The following is a 21,154-nucleotide window of genomic DNA, read 5'->3' as shown; positions in this document are numbered from 1 at the left end:
GGTTAACACAGAAAAACCTGAAGCCTTGGCGTTCAGGCGAAAAAAATGCATATTTAAGGCCTTAATTCTTTCCAGGATCGTGTCGAGGGGAACCTCCACCTCCATCAACTCAGATAAGGGGTCGCACCAGTAGGTAGCTGCTCCCGCAACCGCAGCAACAGCAGCTGCTGGTTGGAACAAATATCCGTATGCTGAAACATTTTTCTCAATAGAGATTCCAGCTTCTTATCCATGGGCTCCTTAAACGATAAACTATCCTCAAGTGGGATAGTAGTGCATTTAGCAAGCGTGGAGATAGCACCGTCTACCTTAGGGATGGAACTCCACAACTCCAACTGAGAGTCCGGAACCGGGAACAATTTCTTAAAGGAATAAGAAGGGGAAAAAGAAGAACCAAGTATTTTCCATTTATTCTTAATAATGTTCGCCATCTTTAAGGGAACCGGGAAAAACTGTGGTACAACCCTGTCCTCGTAGACCTTATCTAATTTAGGAATACAAGGTTCCTCAGGAAATTTAGGTTCTGGAACATCTAAAATAGCCAACACCTCCTTTAGTAGAAAGCGTAAGTGTTCAATCCTAGATCTAAAGTCTGGTTCCTCCGCAGCTGGAGGCTTAAAGGCAGCAGATTCTGACCCAGAAAGAGCATCCATTGAAGTATCAGAGGCGTCTTCATCATCGTATAATCTTGTATCAAATAAATCCAATAAGTTAGTAGATGACCACTGGGAAGGATAACAATATTTAACCTTTCGCTTGTGCTTAGCAGTGAGACGTAAAGCACTAAAGACCGCAGGCACTGCCGTCTGTAACTGTTCAGTAAAGTCTAGCAGTAAAAGGGCCCCTCCAGAAGGAGGAATAGGAGTGCTACAGCAAGCTGTATGTGTAGTAGGAGATGAATGTAGGGTGCGCACCTCACGGGACGGAGACTTCTCAGAAGTAGAAGGCTCAGTAGTACTAAACATATTAGCTTTCTTTGATAAGATTACATCATCAAGGCATGTGGAACATAATTGAGCAGACAGGTATACCGTGGCCTCCTCACAATATAGACAGGTATTAGCTTTAGGTAAAGAGGGAGTGCCCTCTAACATATCAGAGTCCTCCATAGCTTGCGCTTATACAAAGGACTAAATACAAATGGCACCTTTATACCCCCAATGACTGGGGCACTCACCACCTGCTATGACGCAGACCCAAGAGAGAAACCGCTTCGTCTCCAGACACAGCACGGTCAGGAAGAAGAGAATCACTGTGACCACACCTGGTCAAATAGTGTGCCATGCAGGACCGCCCCTGCACTACTAAAAGCGCACCAAGTCTAACTGGATGTGCAGTGCTCCAAAGTGAAAGTAAAACCTGTATGTTGCAACATCTGCCTGAGCCACATCTCACATGTCACTGCATAAACACGATATTAAAAATATGTGAATAATCCCTCCTGTTCAATAATCCCCTTCCGGAGACATTAACCCTTGATTCCATTCAGATAAAAGGAGTCACACTGTGACCCTGTCTTCTTGCGTTATCAAATGTGTATAAAAAATGAAACAATCTTACCGGAATCTATGACGTGGAACAGAAACACAGCCTCTCAAGTTTGACAGTCTTGTGGCATCGCTCCGGACATAGACTTGAGTGATAGAAGCAGGCAGTGAAACTTGTCAACACTGATTGCTTAGGAGCTGTTAATACGAGTCTGGATGGGTTCGCAGAAAGACTCTCCCTGCATGTCCAGCCTCTAACTTTCGTCAATGCTCTCACTGAGAGGCTAACAAGACTACTTAAAACTCCAGTCCTATTTCAAAAGAGTACTACCCTCCATAAGGAAATACTCTGTATCTTCTGACACTTCTCTGCCAACCTCCTGTGACAAAAGGCAAAGAATGACTGGGGGATGAGGGGAGTGGGGGAGGTATTTAAGCCTTTGGCTGGGGTGTCTTTGCCTCCTCCTGGTGGCCAGGTTCAGTATTTCCCACAAGTAAGGAATGAAGTCGTGGACTCTCCTCATATTAAGATGGAAATTAAAAGATTGTCAAACCCTAGGTCTACACTTCTTGACCTGTAATCTCTGAAATGATTTCCGCCAGACCAGGTCCAAACAGAGTTTTACCCTTATAAGTTAAAGCTAAAAGCTTGGCCTTTGAAGAAACATCAGCTGACCAAGATTTTAACCACAGTAAAAACAGAATTTATGTTTACCTGATAAATTACTTTCTCCAACGGTGTGTCCGGTCCACGGCGTCATCCTTACTTGTGGGATATTCTCTTCCCCAACAGGAAATGGCAAAGAGCCCAGCAAAGCTGGTCACATGATCCCTCCTAGGCTCCGCCTACCCCAGTCATTCGACCGACGTTAAGGAGGAATATTTGCATAGGAGAAACCATATGATACCGTGGTGACTGTAGTTAAAGAAAATAAATTATCAGACCTGATTAAAAAACCAGGGCGGGCCGTGGACCGGACACACCGTTGGAGAAAGTAATTTATCAGGTAAACATAAATTCTGTTTTCTCCAACATAGGTGTGTCCGGTCCACGGCGTCATCCTTACTTGTGGGAACCAATACCAAAGCTTTAGGACACGGATGAAGGGAGGGAGCAAATCAGGTCACCTAAATGGAAGGCACCACGGCTTGCAAAACCTTTCTCCCAAAAATAGCCTCAGAAGAAGCAAAAGTATCAAACTTGTAAAATTTGGTAAAAGTGTGCAGTGAAGACCAAGTCGCTGCCCTACATATCTGATCAACAGAAGCCTCGTTCTTGAAGGCCCATGTGGAAGCCACAGCCCTAGTGGAATGAGCTGTGATTCTTTCAGGAGGCTGCCGTCCGGCAGTCTCGTAAGCCAATCTGATGATGCTTTTAATCCAAAAAGAGAGAGAGGTAGAAGTTGCTTTTTGACCTCTCCTTTTACCAGAATAAACAACAAACAAGGAAGATGTTTGTCTAAAATCCTTTGTAGCATCTAAATAGAATTTTAGAGCGCGAACAACATCCAAATTGTGCAACAACCGTTCCTTCTTTGAAACTGGTTTCGGACACAAAGAAGGCACGACTATCTCCTGGTTAATGTTTTTGTTAGAAACAACTTTTGGAAGAAAACCAGGTTTAGTACGTAAAACCACCTTATCTGCATGGAACACCAGATAAGGAGGAGAACACTGCAAAGCAGATAATTCTGAAACTCTTCTAGCAGAAGAAATTGCAACCAAAAACAAAACTTTCCAAGATAATAACTTAATATCAATGGAATGTAAGGGTTCAAACGGAACCCCCTGAAGAACTGAAAGAACTAAGTTGAGACTCCAAGGAGGAGTCAAAGGTTTGTAAACAGGCTTGATTCTAACCAGAGCCTGAACAAAGGCTTGAACATCTGGCACAGCTGCCAGTTTCTTGTGAAGTAACACAGACAAGGCAGAAATCTGTCCCTTCAAGGAACTTGCAGATAATCCTTTCTCCAATCCTTCTTGAAGAAAGGATAGAATCTTAGGAATCTTTACCTTGTCCCAAGGGAATCCTTTAGATTCACACCAACAGATATATTTTTTCCATATTTTGTGGTAAATTTTTCTAGTTACAGGCTTTCTGGCCTGAACAAGAGTATCAATAACAGAATCTGAGAACCCTCGTTTAGATAAGATCAAGCGTTCAATCTCCAAGCAGTCAGCTGGAGTGAGACCAGATTCGGATGTTCGAACGGACCTTGAACAAGAAGGTCTCGTCTCAAAGGTAGCTTCCATTGTGGAGCCGATGACATATTCACCAGATCTGCATACCAAGTCCTGCGTGGCCACGCAGGAGCTATCAAGATCACCGACGCCCTCTCCTGATTGATCCTGGCTACCAGCCTGGGGATGAGAGGAAACGGCGGGAATACATAAGCTAGTTTGAAGGTCCAAGGTGCTACTAGTGCATCTACTAGAGTCGCCTTGGGATCCCTGGATCTGGACCCGTAGCAAGGAACCTTGAAGTTCTGCCGAGAGGCCATCAGATCCATGTCTGGAATGCCCCACAGTTGAGTAATTTGGGCAAAGATTTCCGGATGGAGTTCCCACTCCCCCGGATGTAATGTCTGACGACTCAGAAAATCCGCTTCCCAATTTTCCACTCCTGGGATGTGGATTGCAGACAGGTGGCAGGAGTGAGTCTCCGCCCATTGAATGATTTTGGTCACTTCTTCCATCGCCAGGGAACTCCTTGTTCCCCCCTGATGGTTGATGTACGCAACAGTCGTCATGTTGTCTGATTGAAACCGTATGAACTTGGCCTTTGCTAGCTGAGGCCAAGCCTTGAGAGCATTGAATATCGCTCTCAGTTCCAGAATATTTATCGGTAGAAGAGATTCTTCCCGAGACCAAAGACCCTGAGCTTTCAGGGATCCCCAGACCGCGCCCCAGCCCATCAGACTGACGTCGGTCGTGACAATGACCCACTCTGGTCTGCGGAAGGTCATCCCTTGTGACAGGTTGTCCAGGGACAGCCACCAACGGAGTGAGTCTCTGGTCCTCTGATTTACTTGTATCTTCGGAGACAAGTCTGTATAGTCCCCATTCCACTGACTGAGCATGCACAGTTGTAATGGTCTTAGATGAATGCGCGCAAAAGGAACTATGTCCATTGCCGCTACCATCAAACCTATTACTTCCATGCACTGCGCTATGGAAGGAAGAGGAACGGAATGAAGTGTTTGACAAGAGTTTAGAAGTTTCGTTTTTCTGGCCTCTGTCAGAAAAATCCTCATTTCTAAGGAGTCTATTATTGTTCCCAAGAAGGGAACCCTTGTCGACGGAGATAGAGAACTCTTTTCCACGTTCACTTTCCATCCGTGAGATCTGAGAAAGGCCAGGACTATGTCCGTGTGAGCCTTTGCTTGAGGAAGGGACGACGCTTGAATCAGAATGTCGTCCAAGTAAGGTACTACTGCAATGCCCCTTGGTCTTAGCACCGCTAGAAGGGACCCCAGTACCTTTGTGAAAATCCTTGGAGCAGTGGCTAATCCGAAAGGAAGCGCCACGAACTGGTAATGCTTGTCCAGGAATGCGAACCTTAGGAACCGATGATGTTCCTTGTGGATAGGAATATGTAGATACGCATCCTTTAAATCCACCGTGGTCATGAATTGACCTTCCTGGATGGAAGGAAGAATTGTTCGAATGGTTTCCATTTTGAACGATGGAACCTTGAGAAACTTGTTTAAGATCTTGAGATCTAAGATTGGTCTGAACGTTCCCTCTTTTTTGGGAACTACGAACAGATTGGAGTAGAACCCCATCCCTTGTTCTCCTAATGGAACAGGATGAATCACTCCCATTTTTAACAGGTCTTCTACACAGTGTAAGAATGCCTGTCTCTTTATGTGGTCTGAAGACAATTGAGACCTGTGGAACCTCCCCCTTGGGGGAAGCCCCTTGAATTCCAGAAGATAACCTTGGGAGACTATTTCTAGTGCCCAAGGATCCAGAACATCTCTTGCCCAAGCCTGAGCGAAGAGAGAGAGTCTGCCCCCCACCAGATCCGGTCCCGGATCGGGGGCCAACATTTCATGCTGTCTTGGTAGCAGTGGCAGGTTTCTTGGCCTGCTTTCCCTTGTTCCAGCCTTGCATTGGTCTCCAGGCTGGCTTGGCTTGAGAAGTATTACCCTCTTGCTTAGAGGACGTAGCACTTGGGGCTGGTCCGTTTCTACGAAAGGGACGAAAATTAGGTTTATTTTTGGCCTTGAAAGACCTATCCTGAGGAAGGGCGTGGCCCTTACCCCCAGTGATATCAGAGATAATCTCTTTTAAGTCAGGGCCAAACAGCGTTTTCCCCTTGAAAGGAATGTTAAGGAGTTTGTTCTTGGAAGACGCATCCGCTGACCAAGATTTCAACCAAAGCGCTCTACGCGCCACAATAGCAAACCCAGAATTCTTCGCCGCTAACCTAGCCAATTGCAAAGTGGCGTCTAGGGTGAAAGAATTAGCCAATTTGAGAGCACGGATTCTGTCCATAATCTCCTCATAAGGAGGAGAATCACTATCGATCGCCTTTACTAGCTCATCGAACCAGAAACACGCGGCTGTAGTGACAGGGACAATGCATGAAATTGGTTGTAGAAGGTAACCTTGCTGAACAAACATCTTTTTAAGCAAACCTTCTAATTTTTTATCCATAGGATCTTTGAAAGCACAACTATCTTCTATGGGTATAGTGGTGCGTTTGTTTAAAGTAGAAACCGCTCCCTCGACCTTGGGGACAGTCTGCCATAAGTCCTTTCTAGGGTCGACCATAGGAAACAATTTTTTAAATATGGGGGGAGGGACGAAAGGTATACCGGGCCTTTCCCATTCTTTATTTACAATGTCCGCCACCCGCTTGGGTATAGGAAAAGCTTCTGGGAGCCCCGGGACCTCTAGGAACTTGTCCATTTTACATAGTTTCTCTGGGATGATCAAATTCTCACAATCATCCAGAGTGGATAATACCTCCTTAAGCAGAGCGCGGAGATGTTCCAACTTAAATTTAAATGTAATCACATCGGGTTCAGCTTGTTGAGAAATTTTCCCTGAATCTGAAATTTCTCCCTCAGACAAAACCTCCCTGGCCCCCTCAGACTGGTGTAGGGGCATTTCAGAACCATTATCATCAGCGTCCTCATGCTCTACAGTATCTAAAACAGAGCAGTCGCGCTTACGCTGATAAGTGGGCATTTTGGCTAAAATGTTTTTGATAGAATTATCCATTACAGCCGTTAATTGTTGCATAGTAAGGAGTATTGGCGCGCTAGATGTACTAGGGGCCTCCTGAGTGGGCAAGACTCGTGTAGACGAAGGAGGGAATGATGCAGTACCATGCTTACTCCCCTCACTTGAGGAATCATCTTGGGCATCATTTTCAGTGTCACATAAATCACATTTATTTAAATGAGAAGGAACCTTGGCTTCCCCACATTCAGAACACAGTCTATCTGGTAGTTCAGACATGTTAAACAGGCATAAACTTGATAACAAAGTACAAAAAACGTTTTAAAATAAAACCGTTACTGTCACTTTAAATTTTAAACTGAACACACTTTATTACTGCAATTGCGAAAAAGTATGAAGGAATTGTTCAAAATTCACCAAAATTTCACCACAGTGTCTTAAAGCCTTAAAAGTATTGCACACCAAATTTGGAAGCTTTAACCCTTAAAATAACGGAACCGGAGCCGTTTTTAACTTTAACCCCTTTACAGTCCCTGGTATCTGCTTTGCTGAGACCCAACCAAGCCCAAAGGGGAATACGATACCAAATGACGCCTTCAGAAAGTCTTTTCTATGTATCAGAGCTCCTCACACATGCGACTGCATGTCATGCTGCTCAAAAACAAGTGCGCAATACCGGCGCGAAAATGAGGCTCTGCCTATGATTAGGGAAAGCCCCTAGAGAATAAGGACAGTGCCTGCCGATATTATTTAACAAAAATACCCAGATTAAATGATTCCTCAAGGCTAAATATAGGTAATATATGAATCGATTTAGCCCAGAAAATGTCCACAGTCTTAATAAGCCCTTGTGAAGCCCTTATTTACTGTCTGAATAAAAATGGCTTACCGGATCCCATAGGGAAAATGACAGCTTCCAGCATTACATCGTCTTGTTAGAATGTGTCATACCTCAAGCAGCAAAAGACTGCTCACTGTTCCCCCAACTGAAGTTAATTCCTCTCAACAGTCCTGTGTGGAACAGCCATGGATTTTAGTAACGGTTGCTAAAATCATTTTCCTCATACAAACAGAAATCTTCATCTCTTTTCTGTTTCAGAGTAAATAGTACATACCAGCACTATTTTAAAATAACAAACTCTTGATTGAATAATAAAAACTACAGTTAAACACTAAAAAAACTCTAAGCCATCTCCGTGGAGATGTTGCCTGTACAACGGCAAAGAGAATGACTGGGGTAGGCGGAGCCTAGGAGGGATCATGTGACCAGCTTTGCTGGGCTCTTTGCCATTTCCTGTTGGGGAAGAGAATATCCCACAAGTAAGGATGACGCCGTGGACCGGACACACCTATGTTGGAGAAACTAGACATCTTAGCTCCCAGTCTAATCATTTGCATTTTGGTATCACAGATAAAAGGTATTGGCCAATTTAATTTAAGTGTTTTAATCCTATTCTGGATCTCCTCTACCATAGTTTCCTGAAAAATAAGATCAGACAAGGCGCTGCACCAATAAGATGCTGCACCCGCAACCATGGCAATACTTGCTGCAGGTTGCCACTGTAATCCTTGATGGATATACATCTTTTTCAAGTAAGCCTCTAGCTTCTTATCCATTGGATCCGTAAAAGAACAACTATCCTCAATAGGAACGGTAGTTCTCTTAGCAAGAGTAGAAATAGCTTCTTCTACCTTAGGAACAGTGTGCCATTAGTCACAAATAGAGTCAGCAACAGGAAACATTTTTTAAAAAACAGGGGAAGGGGAAAAAGGAACCACTGGTTTATCCCATTCCTGAGCTATAATTTCAGACATCTTCCTTGGAACAGGAAAAACCTCAGAAGATGGAGAATCATAAACTCTATACAGTTTAGAAGAGTTTGTGGGGTTGACAGCAGTCGTCCAAAGTAGCTAGAACCTCCTTCAGTAGTAACCGGAGATATTCAATTTTAAATCTAATATTTACTTCCTCAGATTCTGGAGATTTTTCTGCTAAAGTGTCAGAGTCTGAGATTTCACCTTTAGAAGCTACTGAAGTATTTTCCTCATCAGACAATTGATAAAGATTGACTAATGCAGACTTAGAGGGTTCAGAAACCTTACTAGATGGCAAATGTTTAGATTTCCTCTTACGCTTACCCAAAGAAGAGAAAGCTGACAAAGTAATCTGAGCAGCAAAATCCCCAGGTAAATAAACACCCCAGGTTTGAGGAGAAAGCTGAGGCATGTCACGCACAGTAAAATACTGAGACGGCTCAGAAGGGAGAACTTTTTCTTTACATTTTAACCTTTTTGCTAAACATGAGGAACAAAACTGCATTGGTAGAGCAATCTGATTCTCTAAACATAGCAAACATTTATCCATAGAGATAGGCTGATCCTGTTCTGAGTCCATGACTTAAAAGGACAGGTCTCACTAGCAATAATCAGAATGATGAACCAAAATAAAAAAATCAAAATCAATTTTTTCTCTCTGTCTTTTATTGCCAAAAATAGTGAATAACAAGGTTGGAAAACGTGTATGAAATTAACTTCAGACAAATTATCTGAAGCTCCTACCGGACCAGAGCGAAAATCTCACTAGTAAGCAGAAGCTGTGAACTGTCAGCTAAACGATTTGCCACTGAAGTTACTCCGATCAGCGAAATAACTAAGCCGACACCTCTCCTCAGCCTTCAATTCGACTCTCTGAGCTCACAAAAGTCAGCTCCGTAAAACTGGAAGTGCGGAGGTCACATGAGCGGCCGGGAAAAGAAAACTGTGCCACACATAAGAGCACAAAATAACGGCTGCATAAGTTTTAAAAGCTGTTACTCCCTCTGCTAAATTAAACTAGTAAATCCAGTACACTTAAAATGTGTCTCCCGGGGGGCGGAGCCAGCAGCCAAGCAGGGAAGACGTGTTTCATAGAGCTCCTGCAGACATTTATTTAATACAATAGAAAATTGGAACCAATCTTTTGCAATTGACTATAAAACTAACCCTGGATGTGCAGATCTGCCTTTACAGTACCAGTGGACATCTTTATTATATTTTCCTATCAGATTTTAGCCCAGACAGCCGTTGCAGACTAGGATGCGCCCAGGTCCCGGCGGCCTACTCAAGCTATGATATACAGTATGGAGGAAGGACCCTCTACTATTTTTGCAGCTCTGCGGGGACTCAGTTTACAGATGTCGGCTAGTTTTGATGATATATCAGCCAGTTTAAAGAATATTATGGCGCAACGGGTGATCCCGACACAAGGCAGGTTGAGTAATGTAGACTTTCCGACCTGCGGAAATCAGCCTCTTTTGTATGTGGAGCAGACTGTGGAGCCTAAGGTGGACCTTATTGTTAAAATGCTCAGTGTACTTACGGGCCCTACCCTGCCCTGCAATGACCCTGATCTGGAGGATGTGATCGCTCTAATGGGTCGGAAAGTTACACTTTTAATTTCGCAAGAGGATCCCCTCAAGAGCACTCAACAGCAGGACACACCTACTAAGCTATGGAGCCTGAATGAGCCCTTGCAGCTAGCTAGCAGTATCGCTCTCGGGGACATCACACATGAGAGTGTGAGTGTAATTACATCAGACCTTTCTCGTGATATTATGACCCCGTGGAGCTGCAATAGCTCCATCTATCTTGCTACTCTTACCATAGACGGTTGGGATTTGCCCGGTCGCCTGTCAGTGTGTGGTGGGGGATCGAGAGAGTGCTTCTCTGCGTCTGCATCGCATGATCTGAGCGTACAACCAGTTGGGCCTCACAAGATGGTTGTCATACACTGCATCGGTTTAGTGAGAGGACCTTTCAATCCGGGAGGCTATCTACATTATCTGCGGACAGATCTATAGGATTCGGCTGAGAGACTGTGGCGCAGTCAGACAGTCTATGGCTTTGCAGTTGGACCTGTTGTAACAATGTGGAACTCTTCATTGAACTGTAATTCTGCACATTATTAGCATATATAGCACTACTCAGGACGTTGATTATACCCAAAAGTGTCAGTTAGAATTGATGGCAATAAAATGTCTACATATTTATGTAGGATAGTTAAGATCCTTACTAAAGGGTTTTAGTTCTCCTATATGATAATTTGTCTGCATGTGAGACTTTAAAATTGAGTATATAAGTGGAGCCACTAGCTCTAACAATATTGCTGTGCACTTAGGTAGTATTAACTTATAATTCAGTGTATACCTGGAGACACTAGCGCTAATGGTATTGCAGTATCCTTATATATTACTGCATACATAGCCCCATGCAACAAGACAGCAGTCCTCTATAATATGCAGCAATTTAGGGGACTATACACAATGTTTTAGCATGGAATGATCTGTTTCATACCATATTGTTATATTTATTGTCATGCTTAATCTTTTCTGAGAATCCTAAATATTACATATGGCCAAAGTGTCTGGGTGGTACATTTTACAATCTAGTCTGCAATTGTGCATATACCCTTATAATTTAGTGTATATAGAAGCACTAGCACTATTGGTACTATGATATCCTTATATATTACTATTCTTGTTCTTATGTTATTTCGCAACTGGGAAGCAGTTACTTGTATTATTTAATAGGTACATTACTATTCCTCTTTATTCCAAGCTCAGAAATTTTTATTTCTTTTTGCAGTTTAGTGGTTTATAGGCTATAGCATACTGAATGCTACACTATAGCCCTACTGCGATACTATAGAATATAGCGGGTAATCATGCCTTATAAGGTTCTCCAGATCTTCTACTTGTGTTTAGCTTGTAATATACTACGTAGGGATTGCCTGCTATTTCTCTGAAGCCCCGTATTTTAACCCATTTTTAACATACATGATTTGGGGAGGGTTGTAGTACTCCAGGGATATTGTGATATATTAGATATGTTAGATATGTTGAATGCACTATACCTCGCCTGTTCAAAATACGAGATTGCTTTTATACTTCTGTGCATTTAGAAGAGGTAGAAGTCCAGTATTACACCCTTGTTGTTGGTAGAGAATTCGTAGGCAACTGTTATTATTTTGTGTCCATACTAAAGACATCACAGTTTTTATACCTAACACTCATTCCTATACATACCTGCATCTGTCTAGTTAAACAACTCTGCTGACAGTACTTCAACATATCAATACAGCTCACACAATGGGGTCTCAAATACTATCTACTTCATCTCCAAGGGAGCCTTTCCTCTACTAGTTTACTACTAATTTCCATAGTTTCTTTTTTCTGTTTGGGGATATAGCGATGCTATGTAGTCTAGAGTGCAACCGTTTACGCGATATTGGCTAAACTCATAGATCTTCACATGATACTGTTGTTTGTAGAAATATTACTTAGAGCAATGTCTATATCCCAAAAGCCATATGCTGGGACTTAGAAGAGTGATCCCCTGGGAAGTAGAGATAATCTCCCCTTATTATAATACTATCCCCTGCTTCCACCTATACATTCACTTATAGTACCTCTCTGTTCTCTCTTCCTCCTTTCCCGTCGGCCCTTATTGCCTACGGGTCATATCCCATGTTCCTTTTACCTCATTTGCTCAAAATAGAGCACTTATCCCAGAAGAGAGACGGATTACTGCAGAAAATAGAGCTGAGAGGTTATTATTCTGGGTTTTACTTACTTAGAAAGTTTAAATATACAATTGCAACTTATTTAGTTGGCTACTGCTAATGAGCTCCCAGAAGGTTTATGCATGCACTCTCTATCTACATTCCCTGCAATATTAAGATGTTATACATGTCTAAGTTTCATAGGGGTCTGAAACCTTGAATAAGCATGGAACCCAGTTGTAGTATACCTCATATTATAGAACGTAGACATGCAAGTGACCTGCAGATGCAGAAAGGGGTTCTATGTACTTTATATCCTCTGCGTTCCCCTATATTAAACACTTAAGCCCTCAGGAGGGTCAGGAGAGATTTTTTGTTTTTAGATGGCAGATAACCCTTTATTATCTACATTACTGACTAGGAGGAATAATTTTCATAGACTATAACAGTAAGCTCTTATCACAATTCCCTGATATAGTTAGCTCATACATCATTACTGCACTCGATGTTATTGCTCCGTTGTATCCAAGGCTCTCTTGGTATATCATACATACTAGAAACACCTTATTTTGTTAACTATTATACTCTGACAAAGCTGTGTCCATCCCTATTAGTTACATAAACTATAGGTTCTTCCTTTGAAGCCCACCCTTCCAACTATATAATAGGGCTTCCACTAACTATTCTGCTGTCCTGTATGGCTCCCAAGGACAAGACTGACCCTGCAGAAGGAAGAAAAGGAAAACTTTTCTTTAGTCTTACTCTCTAGACGAATAGTGGAAAATCCCTTTAAACCTTTAAGGTCAAAAGAATAATTCTATCAGATCAAATCCAAACAAGGTCCATCCTTGAAAGGAAAACGCCAGAAGCGTGGATTTGGAGGAAGCATTTGAAACTGCAATCACAGAACTAAAAAGCATAGGCTGTACCACCAAGCCACAGGTAGGCTTTATAGCTGATCCATATGGATTTCAGACCCAAGCCCAGCAGGCTAGTACAGCAAATCTAATAAGACAAGGCATTGCTCTAAATGAACCATTAACCTCCAGCTTTTTATCCAAGGATCCGTAAAGGAGTAACTACCCTCCCTAAGGATCGAGGACTGAGTCATATTAGAGAATGAGCCCATTAATCCTGGGAAGAACAGCTATACCCCCCAGGGATCGAAGTTCTCCTAGCCAGAGCAGGAATGGTCCCTACTACATAAGGGACCGTGTTTGACTTCCAAGTACTAAACAAGTCCAACCCTGCTTAACTTCTGAGATCAGACGAGATAGGGTGCATTCAGGGTGTAGAGGCCATAGGCTCCTCCATCCCAGAGAAAAATCTCCTAGCACGGTATGTGACAAAAACTCCCACAGAGGAATCATAATGTTTATAAAGTTTACTAGATTCTTAGGATTGACAACACCAACATAACGGAGTCGTTCCATCGTAGCCAAAACCTCCTTAAACAATACACAAAGGTGTTAAGTTTAAAACTGAAGGATACTACTTCAGTATCAGGTGAAGGAATTATACTGTTCGAATTTGAAATTTCACCCTCAGAGGCTACTAACGTATCCACCTCATAAGACGTATGAGGAAGAACCATATGTGTAGCAGTTTGCTGAACAGAAACCTTGTTAACTGATTCTCAAATATTCCTCTTGCAATTTCCCTTAGTATAGGGAAAGAAGATGATGCCACAGATACCGCCAGGTACCTAGATAGCAAATTCTGCCGGCAAACAACTCCTCCAGGAGATTGAGAGGAACCACAGGGCACTGCATGTGACGCCATAAAAGGCTTGGGACTTTGAGGAGAAAGCTGTGGCAATGTCTAAACAGCATCATCCCGAGAGACATGAGGCTATCTAAAAATAAAAATACTATAATCTTTAATGTCTATTTCAAATAAAAAGACAAATAAAAGTGCTATCACTTTAAGAGATTATACATTAGCCTTAAAACTGGGCAAATTAATATATATATATATATATAGTAATAATTAATTAACAGAATAAGATTATTGAATTCAACAAAGAGATCACTGTGTTACATGATAAAAGTGTAGCAGCAGGCTTAATATTACATAGGGACTCAGGTGTAAAAACAGCTGATAATATACACTTTCATGACATTGACCGTAATGGTCTGGAGCTGCTAAACAAAGCAGCAGAATAGGCTGACATATGCTGAGACTCTTAAGTAAGAACGCCGTTCTCTTCTCATGCCGGAGAAGGAGACGGGTCACAAGTCACTACGGGAGCATCCAAAAATGGTGCCGCTCAGAACTACAGAACTAGAAGGAGGTGGGGTCAAAAAGAAACGAGAAAAAAACAGAGTGCTAATGGAGCACATACTCCCGCACTCTGCTACAAACATACCTAAAGTCAGATTGCCTGCCCAAGGACCATAAGCGAGATCGGTAAAGACCGACTAACTTGCTCTCCCGAACAGTGCGGCACAAGCTAAGGGCGCGCAAACTCCCGCTCCCAAAATTCAGCATACATATATATAATAAAAATCGCATTGCCTGTCAACTTAAGCGATATCGGTAAAAACCGAATAGCTTGCTTCCCGCTCACAACACCATGAAGCAGGACAGAGTAGACAATATCGTCCAAAATCATAACAGGCATCAGCACCCTAGGACAGCTTTAAAACTGGGTTTAACTTGATATAATACTGTTCTCTGCTGGATAAGAAAAAACATAGTAATTTTTTTTTGCAGTATTTCCCTAAAGTGTCTTTTTTACACGCTCAACCTGGAAGATAAACACGACTTACCTGTATCTAGCTGTCCGGCAGGAGGACAGCTAACCTGGCGTGAGAGGATGCCGCTCCTCACATAGGCCTGTAGAAAAAAGAAAGATCAGAATAAACTTATTCTGGCTTTCTGTACTAGGGCAGCAGAGTGTTAGGAAAACGCAGCAAGGCCCAACTTACAAGTTCCTAACTGCTTTAAAGCCACCACTGCCCTACTGAAGAGACTAACGTGAAGTACAGCTAGACCCTATTTTGATAAGAAAGACCATAGCAAGCCTGCTCTGCTTTCAAAATAATAAAATCTTGATTGAAGTCAGAAACCAAAATTTCACCTCCTCCTTGCACTAAAGGCAAAGAGAATAGGGTTTGTGGGAAGGGAAGTGATTCTTAACAGCTCTGCTGTGGTGCTCTTTGCCTCCTCCTGCTGGCCAGGAGTGATATTCCCAACAATAATTGATGATGATCCGTGGACTCACCATGCCATTAGAAAGAAATGACAAGCAGAATCTCAAACTACCTTATTGCTCAATGTAAGACAATAAAAGGACAGTTATCACTGTCTTAACAACTGCAAGTACACAGCACGACTATGGAAACTAGCACAAAGCTCAAACACCTCATTTGTCAGATGCTCTATAAAATGAAAAATCTTTCTTAATATTAAAATATTTCAATAAAATGAAGTACACGGTCAATAAATGCATGGTTATTAATCTTCAAGTATATTTATACATTATTATTATTTACTACCTCTAAGGCCTAACATTTGAAATCTCAAATTTCCCATTATCAAACTGATACCTACAAAACACTGGAACCTGGAAGCAGCGCTAGAGAAAACGCAACAGATTTCTGAGAGTAAATTGCTGAATTACATTTTTAACTGCAGCATTTAGAAAGCTCTTGGCAAGAGTTTGTTTTAACAGACCTACACAATGAAAACTTTCATCAACTTACACAAGTGGCGTCGTAATGTAACAAAAAATAAAAAAAAATAAGCCCTGGCAGTAATAATGTTAATGTAGAAAATTGTTAATACATACCAACCTGCTTTTCTGCAACTGATTTCACTAACAGTTAAGCAGTGTATTTTATGAAAGATGCACCATGTAAACTTCCCATAAGAAATTGCACCATATATTCCTTTAAACTGATGCCCTTTATCTCAATTCTTAAACAGTACCAGAGAATTAATAAGTTCTTGCCACATAAATAGCAAACGTCTTGGAGACTTTTAAAACCTATTTTACACATATAATTCTTATATTAACAAAATATGACCAAAATTCTTTAATTTGCCAAGCCTCCATTTTTTACAAACATATAATAAAGAAATGAGGGCTTGGCAAATTATAGCAGTTTGTTCATATTTTGTTGATATAAGAATAATTACTTTTTAAAGAAAAAAGCGACCAGTTTCTCTAAATGAACAATGGTTGCATTACAATGAATATACATAATATGTACCTGACCAGATTTAGCATCATTGTCTCAAGGCTTGCTTGTCCCAAGTGCTCAGAGCTTCCTTCTGTGTGATTATCTAGCAAGTTCTTCAATATAGTAATTGTTTGTTCAACAAATTGTGTGTTTGTATCATTTATTAAGACCTGTAATGACAATAGGTCACTGACATATTATGAGGCTCATGAAAATACAATGAGAGAGCAAAGAAATGAATTGAGACAACGTTAAAGGATCATGGTTTATATAAAAAGCAATTTCCCCTCTTCAGTCTTACCTGGCCCTGAGAATCAAAGAACTTGCTGATGTTGTTCTTCATTTTGTTAAAAAGCATTGGATACAGAGCGGGGCTTAAATCTAAGCCCACCAGATCTTTGATGCTAGTCCGAATTTGTATCCCTATTTTTTCATTGTTGCACACCATCAAAGAGAGTAATCGATCAATAAATTTGCTAACAGGAGTTTCACTGTTTCCCTCTGAAGACACCATTGATATAACTGAACCCTTGCGTTCATTAATAGCACCCATAGGTGGGCTGTAGGTTGCCAAGCCTACACTGATACGATGTTGCAAGCAGACTCCTCCAAGAGCAGAAAGAAATCCTGTCATGTTGATCCATTCCTGAAGTGAATCTGTGTCGGATAAGTCTATAGAACCCCCTCCACTTACATGAGACATTCGCCTCCTCACAATTGTCTTATGAAGGCTTTCCTGGACCTAAAGAAGAAAAAAAAAAAAAACCAATTCTTTTCTGGTATGCAAGCACACATACATTATATGTGTGGGTTTACTTTGATTTACATACCCATTTGGATTTCACATAAGCAACTAGAACTAGCAGGACTTTTATATCCTTCTACTATCAAAGAGCTCCTCTTCACAGAACAAATATATATGGCAACTTGTATTTCCACATACAGACAACTGTCTTTGTCTTTATAGTGTGTAGAAGTGAAATGGAGTTCATTCAAACAGCTTGTTATTTGGCTATTGCCATTTTGAATATAAGGTACTAAAACAGTTTAAAAAAAAATGTTTCTCAGAAAAAAGGGTAGGTACTAGATGAACAATTGAAGTAATATAACTTACCTTTCTGACAAGCTATAGACGATCCAAATATGCATAGAATAGTCCAACACAAGTTTCAATGGGTGCAAAGCTGCAACAGGGTACTACACCAAAACCTCATGAAGTAGAATCCAACAAGCACCAACAGCAGCAGCACACCAATGTCCTTTAAGTCTTCTTCAATGAAGATGTAAAGAACACTGGTGTGCTGCTGCTGTTTGTGCTTGTTTGAAGCTAAAGACCGTGCAAATTTTCCAGTTTGAAACCACTAACCTTCGTCTGCTATGCTATTTCATTAGCTTCTGCATAAGTAATCAAAGTGCTCTCATGCACACTTTTGGTCACTGGATGTGGACACGTCTGATGGTCTACTAAAGAAAGCTAATGGGCTATGGCTTGTAATATATGCACTTATAGAAGCAGGGGCATTGCCATACAACATTCACTAGCAGATTCTTCATTTGCACAAGAGTTCCAGAAAATGCACCAACATGTTAATGCACATCTAGATACTAAATGTATAGGATGGTTAAAGATCAATGGAAAAAAACAAGCTAGAGACCTACCTACCCAATAATATATAAACAGCTACAAATTATGTCATAATAGAATTGTAGTTAAATTTTATAAAAATTATTAAACTAAACTACTGAATATAATAAAGTTCTAATAGTCTTTCTTAAGTAGGCAGAAATCACACTGGGAAACAATGCTAAGAAGTTATGGGGTAAAGGTCTATAGTACATTGTTACATAAAGTATATTTTACAAGTGAGCAGGACAAATAGCCAACTGTTAAAACTAATAAAACTAACATCCTACCAGTTTATTAAAAGAAGTAGCTCTTGAAAACATTAAAATGTCTTACCTGGCCATCTTCCAGTTTTGTTTTTGGGAAGTTGAGAATAAGCTTTGTAGCTTGCTCCCACTTGGAATGTGTGTCTTCCCAAGCCTGGAAAATAAGGATATAAGGGTTATCATTGTTAAAGCACGCACAGTTTTGCAGTATCTTATTGTATTGCCTATGATGAGGCCAAATAGCAGGGATAGGCTTGTAAAGTCTGCAGTGTGCACTTCCAATTCTCAGAACTGGAAATTCCACAATTTTAACGGTTAACAAAAAGGGGACAAATTCAATAAGAAAAAAGTATCGTATTTGGTCTACTATACAAATAAATTATAATAATAAAATAAACAAAAGTGATAAAGAAAGTATAATAGAGTGTTTTGTTTAAGAAGCAACATTATACATTGTTTATTACAATCTCTTTAAATCAACTTTGAATAATCAATGAAATATGGAAGCAAACCAAATAAAAATTAATATGTACCCAGTATTTATTCTTCTGGCTTTTCTGTTTATTGTCTCTATACTATATTTCATACAGATTGTAGTTACTTGAGTGGTTAATTAGTGATATCTATTTTACCTATATAAATATGCCTTTAATGTGCTTAAAACGGATTTGCTGAGCTGGTAGGTGGGTAGTCTGATCAGAATATATTTTGTGGAAAATCTGAACAAGGATGGTTGGAATCAGGGGCCAAGTCCTACAAAAAAATGTGGGAACTCACCAAGACTTCCACACCCTCACAATTAATATTGTTTTATACACACACACTTACATACACAGTATTTATATGTATATAATCTATACATGTTGGTTAATGAAAGCAATTTAAGTCCAATGAAAGATTGAATGGTTGCCTTTGGACCTGAGGTGACTCCTCTATCACAGAGTCTCATCCACTTGAGGTTCAATAGTCCTATTTCTGCTGAGGCGAACTAAATAACCCCAAAGCAAGCCACACAGAAATGTAAGTACCATGTGTTCCACACAGTGCAGGGTGATCACACAGCAGGACCACTGACAGACTTGCAATTAGTGTATGGTAGGAGGTGTTAAGGACCATTACTAGAGGATCTCACTATCCCTCTAACCAGACTGTGCTCTAGCTCCTCCCACCAGCAGCAGCAGTGTTTACTAAAGTGTTTCTGTTCTCTGTCCAGGGGGAACTTAGTTTCTCCTGCACAAATACTGCAGGAACTCCGTTCCCAATGCGTTACCGCTGGACTTGACCCCTGGTTGGAATCCGCTTTATTTTATTTTAAAAGTAACCTAAAACTTGGCCGTGACATCAAACAAAAAGTTTTAGTATATTCACGTATATAACTGTCAGGCAAACCAATATGAACCACTAAATAAACATGCATAATATTGTGAAAAACTCACCTCAGTGTTTCCTGCAGTAGGATTCTCTATTCTTCTCAGTAGAGCCATGACACGTTTTTGTAGAGCTGCTCTGCCTAAAAGATATGCATTGGTTTACTTTTATAGATATCACTCCAAAAAGAATGCAAAAAAAGTCTACTTCAGTATTTTATGGGTTAGGTGCGTGTTCGATGAAATACAGAGTAATAGACAACTGTTTTATAACCAAAACCATAAATTATCTCAAAGTATTCTTAAAAATAGATATACATAATATGTTAAAAACACTTGGGCAATGTGTAAAATTCATATACAGAAATATCAAAAATAAAAATAACAGTAATATGATAGAACGTAGAGCTATTTCGAAATGAGAAATAATATTGGTTATTTGATGTTCTCTGTTGTATAGCTGTTAAAGAACAAACAAAGTATCAGTTCCGTGATAATAGTTGAAATTCAAACGAAGTATCAGTTCAACGTGGTAATATCAGTTTTTAATAGAATGGTATGCATACATAGTTTCAGAAAATACAAGCGCTCATAAACTTGATTTAAAACAGTATAGCAGTCTTATTTTCAGAGTAATGAATTACTGACCTTTTGGGAGCTGTACAGCGTATTTTATTTTGTCAGCTGTAGATGTTACATATCTCGTTCTCCTTAGGTCTCTGGATTAACTTCATCAGATCGATGATGTCTGCAGACGTTTCTGAATACTGGGCTACTGACCTTCTAAGGACTAAACAGCGTTTCCTTTTGTCATCAGCTGTTTGTGAAATTCACACGATCCACAGATTCCTTCGGTCTCAAAAGTAGCCTATCAGAAACGTCCCCTCTTGCAGGTGCTGAAATATGAGTGCTGATTTCACAATGTTCTTTACTTTGCGTGATCTATCATATGCGATAGATATTTGTATTCCATAGGTGTACAAGTTGCAGGAGTCAGATCTACGCGTTTCAGCTCGGTAATGAACCTTTATCAAGATCTTGATAAATATTGTGAAATCAGCACTCATATTTCAGCGCCTGCAAGAAGTGACGTTTCTGATAGGCTACTTTTGAGACTGAAGGAATCTGTGGACCCGTGTGAATTACACAAACAGCTGATGACAAAAGGAAACGCTGTTTAGACCTTAGAAGGTCAGTAGCCCAGTATTCAGAAACGTCTGCAGACATCATCGATCTGAAGAAGTTAATCCAGAGACCTAAGGAGAACGAGATATGTAAGTAACATCTACAGCTGACAAAATAAAATAAGCTGTACAGCTCCCAAAAGGTCGGTAATACTTTTTGAAATCAAGTTTATGAGCGCTTGTATTTTCTGGAACTATGTATGCATACCATTCTATTAAAAACTGATATTACCACGTTGAACTGATACTTCGTTTGAATTTCAACTATTATCACGGAACTGATACTTTGTTCTTTAACAACTATACA

At 40.6% G+C, this 21,154-nt stretch overlaps 1 protein-coding gene across 7 annotated transcripts in view; it reads right to left on the bottom strand.

The window, feature by feature from the left end:
- NF1 (neurofibromin 1) overlaps window positions 1-21,154 on the bottom strand; it is a 1,508,106-nt gene that overhangs the window by 720,531 nt on the left and 766,421 nt on the right. For all 7 annotated transcript variants that reach the window (XM_053707520.1, XM_053707522.1, XM_053707523.1 and 4 more), the window contains exons 18-21: window positions 19,733-19,806; window positions 18,367-18,450; window positions 16,708-17,148; window positions 16,437-16,576 (exon numbers count right to left, since the gene is read on the bottom strand). In XM_053707520.1, coding sequence (XP_053563495.1) covers window positions 16,437-16,576; window positions 16,708-17,148; window positions 18,367-18,450; window positions 19,733-19,806 — 739 coding nt within the window. The remainder of the gene's footprint in view (window positions 1-16,436; window positions 16,577-16,707; window positions 17,149-18,366; window positions 18,451-19,732; window positions 19,807-21,154) is intronic.

The sequence above is a fragment of the Bombina bombina genome, chromosome 3 (assembly GCF_027579735.1).
Source record: "Bombina bombina isolate aBomBom1 chromosome 3, aBomBom1.pri, whole genome shotgun sequence".
Lineage (NCBI taxonomy): Eukaryota > Metazoa > Chordata > Amphibia > Anura > Bombinatoridae > Bombina > Bombina bombina.
The sequence above is the reverse complement of the archived record's forward strand: the minus strand, read 5'-3'. Positions and strand labels throughout refer to the sequence as shown.